The sequence below is a fragment of the Embiotoca jacksoni genome, unplaced genomic scaffold, assembly GCF_022577435.1.
Source record: "Embiotoca jacksoni isolate LCO1_2020_lvr unplaced genomic scaffold, fEmbJac1.0.p SCAF_10, whole genome shotgun sequence".
NCBI classification, from domain to species: Eukaryota; Metazoa; Chordata; class Actinopteri; family Embiotocidae; genus Embiotoca; species Embiotoca jacksoni.
Genome location: NW_027185230.1, coordinates 16,137,729 through 16,147,817, shown reverse-complemented (window position 1 = coordinate 16,147,817; position 10,089 = coordinate 16,137,729). Strand labels below are relative to the sequence as shown.

Below are 10,089 nucleotides of genomic sequence, written 5' to 3'. Positions count from 1 at the left end.
CTGGCCTATTTGTTTTCACCCCAGACATCTCTTTCTATAGTCGCCCCATACAGTATTTGTTAGAGTCATTGTCTCACTCGTAAAAAGGGGTCCACTGAATCATAAAACTTTGTTGAAATGAACAGATTTATCGTTGAAATTTTTTTGGATTTTGGCCTCTGAAAACAGGATAAGGTGATTAGCTGAACACGCCAATCAAATTTAAGTAAAATAAGTGGCGGGTGCAGATCAATGCGTTTGTTTAGCGGGAGTCTGGCTGGCTAACAGCTTTAGCATCACTACATTATTAAAAACAATAATTAAATAGCACTGCAAAAGAACTATGATTACAGTTTTAATGTATGCTGTTTAAGCATATCATTATACAGATATTATTATGTCAGAAGTGTCGCATACAATCAGAGAGCGTTGCAGGTAATTGGTCACTGTTTCCACGCTCCTTTTTCTCCTGTTCGTTTGTACCTCTGTTTTCTTTCAAAGCTTCTATTTGCTTTCATTGCCTTTGCAAAATAAACCTGCCGTGATGTTGTGAGAATCGATGAGACGGAGTTTACCCACAAGCTCGGGGGGGCGGGTTATGTTATTTTCTCTCTCTGTTTTCCTCATAACATGCACGGTTATTTTTGCATGTTGCTTATTGATTTTGGAGGGAGGTCATTCGTTGACCTCTGGGTGTGTGTGTATTTTTAGTTTGATGTAACCCGGGGGTCCCGTCTTCCCAGCTGCTCCCTGTACGCTAAAACTGTTGTGATCAGCAGATTTTGGCAGGTGGTGTGTGTCCGCTGGAGGGAAACGGTTAGGAGAGTGTCACCCCCCCCCCCCCCCCCACTCCTTCCCCTCTCCCCTATTATCGAGAGAGAAATTTGGGGAGTGTGGGGATGAAAGGTTTGACAGTCGTCAGGGGGGATGATGTCATGTGTGGGTCTCGGCGTGGAAGCCTGGATGTTTTCTGCACCAGTGAGAAAACAGAGCTCCAGAGAATACATCTGGAAGTTTCACAAAGTGGAACCTGACACCGTCGGGCCAACATGCTCAGTCAATGAATGAAGGGATGCACGCAAAGACATGCAGGGACGGGTGGTGGGCGGGAGGGAGGAAGGGAGGGAGGGGTGGAGATGAATGGGCAGAAAACACAGCGGAGGGATGGAGGATGTTCTTGAGGGACAGAGGGATGGTAGAGTAGATTAATGAATGGAAGGATTGGAGGAGGCAGATGAAATAGCATGCGGGGTTCGAGGGAGATGATTTTAGCCGAGCTGGCCGAGTGGCTCCTCCAGGGATGGCAGTCGGTCTGCTATTGGGTGGACTGCCATAAATTCTTATGAAGGCATTCAGTGCAGAGGATGAATCCTAATGACGTTGGTGATGTGCAGATTTTCCTCTCGCTCCACCACGAGTTTGTCACTGTAGTTTTTAGTGAAATAACTTTTTGTGCAGTACTTTGTTTTATTACCACTCATTAAACTAACGACTTTCCCTGACAAGATTGCGACACGGAGGGTGTACATAGTCGCACCCTCCGTGTCGCACCCTTTCCCCTCAATGGTCTGCAGTTCACCTTACAATTTTTTACCTCTGATTCACACACACTCAATCACAAATAGCAACAGGGCTGCTGTGCAAGGTCATCGATGATCCTACTTTAATGATCCATCAGTCTCGTATATTTTTAAGAATCAAGTCTATTTTCCAGAGTTTTATTCACAAAACTACACAGATTTTTTTGTTGACACTGAGTCCATCCAAACTGCCTATATACTGCCTATATTGAGACCTATAGCTCAATACTGGTCGCGAACGCCTCCTTGAACTTGTATAGCCTCACAGAGCTGCCAACATGTCTGCTGTTGTTTTAGCTCGTCTTATTTATCCAAACCTCCTCTGCCTCCTCAGACATTATCATCAAAACTCACAGGAATTCGGCCCCTCGCGTTCTCCTCTGCACATAAAGACACCATCTCGCCTATATTCGTGACCTCTTGCGTCCACTGCACGCCCACGTACTGCACGTTTGCCAAGAATAAAGCAGAGACTGAGCAGACAGCCAAATGAGAAAATTAAGTCAAAGGAAGCAGAGCTGAAACCCATCAGAGGTTCAGCTCGTGAGTCCCAAGAGCAATTAGAGAAGAAAGCATGGATGCTGCTGGAGAGCAAAACAAGAAAAGATCATACAGTCAGAGGAGGATTGTGGGGAAGTTAAAGAGAAAAAAAAGGAGAAAAAGGAGAAATGGAGAAAAAAAACAAACAGATAAAGATAAAAGAACAAAGGAGGAAAATCTGGAAATATTTCTGTTTCATAACTGTGTCATGGCTCTAGGCTGCCCTGCGGCCATGCCAGAATATGAAGCTTCTCTTGCCTGCCAGTATTGTCTGTTATTAAATGCCAGCATATGGCGTAGAATAGCTGCAGGTCCCACCCAAAGCCCGCTTCGACCTTGTTCCTTTGAAGGGTCAAGTACCAGTCCATCATAAATACAGGAATTCTTCATGAAGTCTTTACTTCTACATTAACGTCATCCAGACTCTGAGCTCCTACAGATGTTTGCTTACTTTGATTTTAGGAGACTTAACTGTCTGTCTTGGATCAGCTTTACAACTGACCCGTTTCTTGCCACAGCTAATTAAGGTTGAGTTTCAACAATGACCTTGTTGCCCACAGGTGCTGATATGCGTTGAGCTTTAAAAACTGTTTATGGTTGGTTCGAAATGTTACAGATGAGCAGGTGCCAGTTGGGTGTGTGTTTTTACTGAAGCTTTGAAGCCTTCATGTGCTGAGCCGGGTGATTTTTATTGCTGGTTTGAAGTCTCCCAGGCCAACAGGTGCTGATCTGCGCTGTTTTTTGCCCCAGCTGTATCGACCGCATCTGACTTCTGCTGCTTGACACGGCGTCCTGCAGAATTGTTAAATGCTGGAATGGAGTGGTTTTGGTATAGATAACTGTGGCCGGGAGGGTTTTATTGCGAGTGAGTGTGGCTGACAGACTGCCAGGATCAATCAGGACCACGAGGCACTCAACTGAAAACAGACCCACTGACATCTTACGGCTGAGAAATTTGAACCAATTTTAGATTAGAAAATTCTGGTGAACAAGAATGAGATTTTTCTTGCGATAAGCAGTGACATCAGCAGAGCAGCAGCTTTAGTCATCTGTCTGTTCAGGCACAATACTGAGTGGTCTCTGATTGTTTGGCAGCAGTCAGAGCCCAACAGACACAAACAGCAAAAAATAGACTTAAAATTGGGTTACACTTTGAATCATGTTTATGCAAATATAGTGTGAGTGATATGCGAGATGTTATGCGGCCTCTGTGGACAGTTGAAATGATTAGTATTCGTGTTTGTGCATATATGTTTGTGCTTGAAATGTATGACAGCTGTAGACTCGTCTATCAGAGTCTACGGCCATATTAGGAGCTCTGCAGCGACAATGCTAACAAGTTTAAATTTAGCAGGCCCAGTGTACTACTTACCATATTCAGCATCTTAGTGAAACATATTAGAATGCCATTGTTTTCTAATTAGTACTATAAGAGTGGTGGACAAGTTATAGCTTAGCCAATGGGAAAGAAATTTTACTTTTGCCCCATGGATGTTAACAAAAATAAACATTCATCCTCAAGGGGGCATGAATGAATAATTGTTGTAACATTTCACTTAAAACAACAAATCTCAGCCTCATTGTGAAGCTTGAGGAAAAGTTCAGGTTCTGTAGGATTCATCCTCTGTGTATAACGAATCTGTGTTCAAAGTGTGGAGCCAATCACTGAATAGCTTTATTCAATATTTTACTGTAAAAGGTAAAAAGACGTGCTGGAAGAAAAGTCACAGTGTTATGATACTCACTGGGATTCGTCCTCTGGGGACCGTGAATGTTTGTACAAAACTTCAGGGCATCCAGTAGATGTTGAGATATTTCAGTCGTTGCCAACCAACAGAGAATTACATAGTTACAAACTCCTCTGCTCTGCTCACCATATGTGATCGGGTACAATACGAGCTGTCCAGACAGTGATGGACAACTTTATGTGCCAATACCTCAGAGACTCATGAGGCCATTTCCATCCACAAAGACATAAGCCCGCTTATTGGTTTTCCAGGGCAGATGTCAGCCAAGCTCCCGAAAATAGCCAGTTACATGGTTTTAATTTTACTACAGTGAAGCCAAGATACATCACACACAGCAAAAGGAAATTGGTGTACACAAAATACGTGTTTGCCAGTAGACAGAGGACGTTCCTGTGTGATTTACAGCTCAGGCCAAAGTGACTCTGAACTGTACTTGAGCTCAGACTCTGATGAATGAAAAAGGCCTATCTGGCCTGAAGCCATCTTGATTCAGCTAAATTAGCTGTGTGTGTGTGTGTGTGTGTGTGTGTGTGTGTGTGTGTGTGTGTGTGTGTGTGTGTGTGTGTGTGTGCGCGCGTGTGTGTGTACCTGCGGATTTGAGGGGATCTCTCTAATCAGGTTAATAGGAACAGGAAATGGAGCTTCTATGAGAAATGGAAAGGGGGGTCACCGGGGAAGTAGAGAGAGGATTGAGGGAGAAACAGGGGATAATAATTATTGGCTGGGATTCCTGTGTGTGACTCTGCAGGTCTGGTTCTCTCTCTCTGGGAATGTAAGAAGCGTAATCTCGTATAAAATCTAAGTGATCAACCTTGAAACAATTTTTTTCTAACTCCTCTGTTTATAAGGAAGCAGCGAGAGGGGCCGTGACAGATATTTGCATGTAATTCGTGCCTCTAAACCTCCTTGAAATATGGACTACCTAAATGCTCTGATCCCTGTTTGTATTGCTCTGCCTGTCTTTCTTTTACGAAGCATGTCCTGTCAACGTGCACCACAGACCATGTAGCAGCAGTTTATGATCTTACAAGAGTCCAGTCCAGTCTGACTGTGTGGAGCCGGGGGAGCCGCAGGGGAAATTATAGCCTCTTTAATTGGTGTTTAATTATAATCCATTAAAGGTTGATTGATGTCAAAACAAATTACTTTTTGATTTTCGAGAGAGACCCGACAATAAGAAACATTCACAGGAACACAATCAGCAAAACAGACAACATAACAACACAATAAACAAAAAATGGAAACAAAAATTTACAAGAATCCTAAAAACAACTGATGATGAAGCTTTAATTTGAAGACCCGCCGACACAAAACAGTTAATTAATCTGAGCAGCTGATTTCTAACATGATTCATTTATTACAATTAAACACTACTGACTGTCAGGCTGTACAATAATGTCACCATGCTAATATGCTCACAATGACCATACTAACATCCGTACGTACAGCCAAGGACGATAAATGTCAAGAGTTTTGCAGACATTTGGCCATAAATTTGTACAATATCTGTAATAATGTTGATTACAAAACTTCAAATGTTAATTGCGTGTTAAAATACACAAATAAATAGCTAGGTATGCAAAGTAATGAGTCTAAACGAGCATAAAAAGCTTTCAACAAGTCAAAGGGTTAATTTTATAGATTCAGAGATATTTCACTGAAAGAATAAACACACTGCTGGCAGGGAAAGTCATTTAGATTCGTCCTTTTAAGATCATAAATGTCTTCACAATTCATCGAGCAGTCTGAATGGAAGCAGTGGACCAAACAAGCAGCATCATCATCTGTTGAGTTTCAACCGCTGGCGTTCCTAAAAGCTTCATAATTACTTCTGTCCAGACACCATATAGCTGTTCTCTGTAGCGTTTGGGTCACACACATTAGCTACAAAGCATCACCATCAAAGGATAAATAGCTGCTTTTTATTTGTGTCTCCATGTATGTGGTCTGTGTTTGCACGTTCTGCTTTTAATCCCACTGTTCTCCTCCGCACTCGCTCGCAAGTCGGCGAATTGAATAAATTACACTGGAGGAATTCCCTGGGACAGTAAATATAAAGAGTGTCATTGTGGTGCCGGCACAATGAGACATGGATGGATTTATATAGAGCCTCTGTGATATACTCAGCTCAGTGACAGACAGGCCGAGACTCTGCAGAGCGCAGAGAAGAAGCCATTGTCCCACAGGTCAAACTCAACCCGGACCAAAATGCTTCACAGTGATGTTTGAAATTCCTCCAGTGTCCTCCAGAATGGCTCTGTGTGAGTGTGTGTGTGTGTGTGTGTGTGTGTGTGTGTGTGTGTGTGTGTGTGTGTGTGTGTGTGTGTGTGTGTGTGTGTGTGGGTGAAGTTCATCGCTCATCTCCATGTACCATTTCTACATCTTATCACATATTACAGATGTAATTAGATACATTTTGTGACTAAATTACCCAAATATCCTTTTTTATTTATTACCTCAATATATTATTTTTAATAAATCTATTTATTTTTCATTTCCGAGCATCTTGAGTATTTTATAAATATTTACTGAAAATGTTTATGGGTCTCTGGATTTAAGGAAATTCATACACACGTCTCTTGTTTCAGGTTTTATTTATCAGTCGGTTTATTTATTATGTGGCGAGCGATGTAGTGGACTAAAATGACCGGTGGTGCAGTAACGCTCAATCTTTTCTCTCCTTCCGTCCCTGCAGTGACGCTGGCGTGCGTGTTGTCCTTCAACGTGGACCAGAAGAACGGTTTGTCTTTCAGCGGCCCGCTAGAGGACATGTTTGGCTACACTGTCCAGCAGTTTGAGAACAGCGAGGGAAAATGGTGAGTTTCATGAGCTAAGCGTTTTGAGAGGTTATTAAGAGCGTACTGAATGTCATCTTTCACCGCTGCAGCATTTCCTCTGCATCTCACACGAGCCCATTTCAAACATTCACCTCTTTACATGTTTAACACGATGATGAGCTCATGAGTCAATATTTGACATTAAAGTCACCTGAGGGTTCTTGTTAGTAATGTCATCATAACATCTTCAACAAAGTGTCAGTCTGAGTCCATAATGAATGATGCTCCAACGCTATAAGGTGGCAGAGGTACCAGACACAAACTTCTACCTTTATAATAATTACTTTTCTTTGTCAGGAAATACTTGTCTGATAGAGGTCTGAAAGAACGTATTTTACCAAGACAAGGACTTCAGTTTAATTAAACTCCAGAACATTAAGAAAAGTGAAAACCCCTAATTCACCTGTAAAACTAAGTGCTCACCAGCTGCTGCTGAAATGAGGATCCTTGCCTTTACTACTGGCTGTTAACCGTGAACACCCCGCCAGAGTATCCACATACCCGGCCTGTAAATACACTGGAACCAAGCATCCATGGCTCCCTGTTAAAACAGTGTGGGAACACATTTTTAAAACCCTGTTAAATGCTATTAGAGTGTGGTTAATGGCTCGTCGTCTTTCGTTCTTTCTACATTTCTCCTCCAGTTACCACAGTTTTTATTCCTCGGTTTGCTTCCCTCCAACCTGTTCTGCAGTAATGATCTTATCGAGCTCATATGAGATCAGTTAGGGTAATTCACTCACGGCTAATCAGCCGAGCCAGCTGCGACTAACCCTCATCCATGTTCCCTGAAAACACAACGGCTCTGTAGCGTCTCCAAATAGTACTGTTTTGTTCTCGTTCAGAGCCGAAGAGATCGGAGTGATGAGGCTTTCAGTGAAGTTGAACCTGAGTAGAACAATGTGGGTAAAGCAGGCTGAGAGCAGAGGGAGGCCTTGAATGATGGAGAGGTTTAAAGGGGTACAATTAGAGATGATATGTAGCCCTGTGTGGGAGATTTCAATGGGAAAATACAGCAATCACTTGGTGATGTAACACGCAGGTTAACTGGGAGGTAACTGATTAGTTGCAGATGTCTCCAGCAGGCCTCGACCCCCGGCAGTGTCAAAAGGTGACTCGGCAGCACAGAGAAAATATGTTACATGTGGCACAGATGTTTCATCGCCATACGTTCGTCTTCTTTGTACAGAACTGCTGGAATAGATCTCAGATAAATGACATTTCAGTTGGTAATTTAATCAACTGAGCTGCAAAAATCCCCTCACACAAAAAAACGAATTATTGCTTGTTTGTGGAAAGAATTTGAGAAGTCTGAAGACACATTCAGACATAAAACAGGCAAAATCAGCCGATCGGGGAAACCAAATATTACTGAAATTATAGTAGCATAAAAGTGGCATTTTTGGACATGAGATATAGGCTTCTATGAATTGTTTGCTAGATATTGTAAAGTGAGCTTTAAAAGTGCTGGTACCTGGATTCTGTAACTTTTGGACAGAGACAGACTTGTTGTTCCCCAGTTTCAAGTCTTTGTCATAAGCTAAACTAACAGGCTCAGAGTTACAGCTTCAATGGAAGCATAACAAAAAAGAAAATATTCATATTTCCCACAATATGGAACTATTGGTTGATATAATTTTAGAAATTCTAGAACTTGACATTTTTAAGACGTTTACCATGTTCACCATCTTCACTCATTCACTGATAGGAATGTCATGTCAGGTTTGCAGGTATTTTGCCATAAACCAAAGTATCGTACAAATTATGAATTGACCTGATGGTGATGCCGGATTTAAAGCCAGTGCATCACTCCGGGTACCACGAATGTCTCTACCAATGCAGTAGTTGTTGAGATATTTCAGTCGTCGACTGACCAACCAAAATAAAAATAAGATTTAATCATCTTAAAACTTTTAAAAGCTGAATTGAAAGAGAACCCATGGAGCGTCATAGATAAAGTTCCCAAAGCTGTGTACTTGTTCCTTTCTGCTTCTCGCTTCAGAAGAGCAGGGCCAATTAGAGCTGAGGAATGTTAATAAGCATGAGTGTTTAGAGGAAGGCAGATGACCGACTGTTTTTAGCATCAGTTTACTGATGGAGTGACACGATGTTATGAAACATGGAGGGAGTTACATGGTTGTGCATACTGAGTATACATGTCATGTTCACTCCTACAGATACAGTTACATCTATGGTAAGGTGAGAGTAAACGATAGTTAAATGTTGCTTTTTATTGTCAGCCATTTCAGTGTTATTGTGTGATGATATAATAATTCGACAGCCACAACCTCGTGAGCCAATCACAATAAGCTGCAACAGCTTTACCACTCAATCTGAACCTGTGGTTTATTTTTAATTGAACTATATAAGTATAATTAAGTCAAGTCTAAACTGTTGTGGTCCTCAGAGTTAACGCTTCCATGCTGCCAACTCTTAATTTCTGTAATAATGTGAATTGTGCTTGTTATCATAATCGTTAAACCGTGATGCTGTTCTGTGGTTTTTGGCTGGACGTCCAATCAACCAGTCCCGACTGTTCTTTATTTTTTCAGGGTTCTGATTGGATCGCCGCTGTCGGGCCAGCCGGCCAAACGAACAGGAGACGTCTACAAATGTCCTGTCGGGAGGGGGGACAACATATGTGTCAAACTGGAGCTACCCAGTAAGAATACAGTGTGTGTGTGTGTGTGTGTGTGTGTGTGTGTGTGTGTGTGTGTGTGTGTGTGTGTGTGTATGTGTGTGTGCGCCGACTGTAGATATTTCTTCTGTGAATTTACACTCTCCCAGTGTCTGCTGTTTCATGTAATCCCAGACTGACTCCGTAATGTAGAGATTAGGCCTCCAGGGGGCCACGCCATCTGTTCCAGGACTCCTTGTTCTTCTTGTCACTGAGATAGTTGCGTTGTCACGCTACAGAATAAATCTGGGTCTGATCAGACACCTCACTGATGGTACTGGTTGTAGATACGAGTCTAAACATCCAACGTGCCTAGAACCTTTTCTCAGCACTGTATATGTCAATCAAATTAGGAGGACATTTAGCCATTTTAGTTTGTAAGTATAGATTATGTTCAATAGTATTTGCATGTTTTAATTTCAGCCTGCGTATGGATCCAACTACCTTTCCTGCTCGATTGCGTCATCATTATTATACGGTTATTCTTATGCTCACTGCTCCCAGTGCAGCGTAACAACCGAAGGCGACTCGGACAATTTTGGCAGCATTTTTCTTCCCATTGTCTCTCATCTCGATTGTCGTGGCTGAACAGTCAGGCAACACTGTTTACAAATAGCTCAGTGACTAATTCTGAGGTCAGACTGCAGAGCACACTTCCTCACACGGCATAGAAACTGTGAAAGATGATAAATGACACAGATTGTCCTCTTTGTGTGACTTATAGATGC

At 42.2% G+C, this 10,089-nt stretch overlaps 1 protein-coding gene across 2 annotated transcripts in view; it reads left to right on the top strand.

Annotated features, from left to right (window-relative positions):
• Positions 1-10,089, top strand: part of itga1 (integrin, alpha 1) — a 55,925-nt gene that overhangs the window by 22,842 nt on the left and 22,994 nt on the right. For both annotated transcript variants that reach the window (XM_069169893.1, XM_069169884.1), the window contains 2 exons: positions 6,543-6,663; positions 9,237-9,346. In XM_069169893.1, coding sequence (XP_069025994.1) covers positions 6,617-6,663; positions 9,237-9,346 — 157 coding nt within the window. In that variant the 5' untranslated portion in view covers positions 6,543-6,616. The remainder of the gene's footprint in view (positions 1-6,542; positions 6,664-9,236; positions 9,347-10,089) is intronic.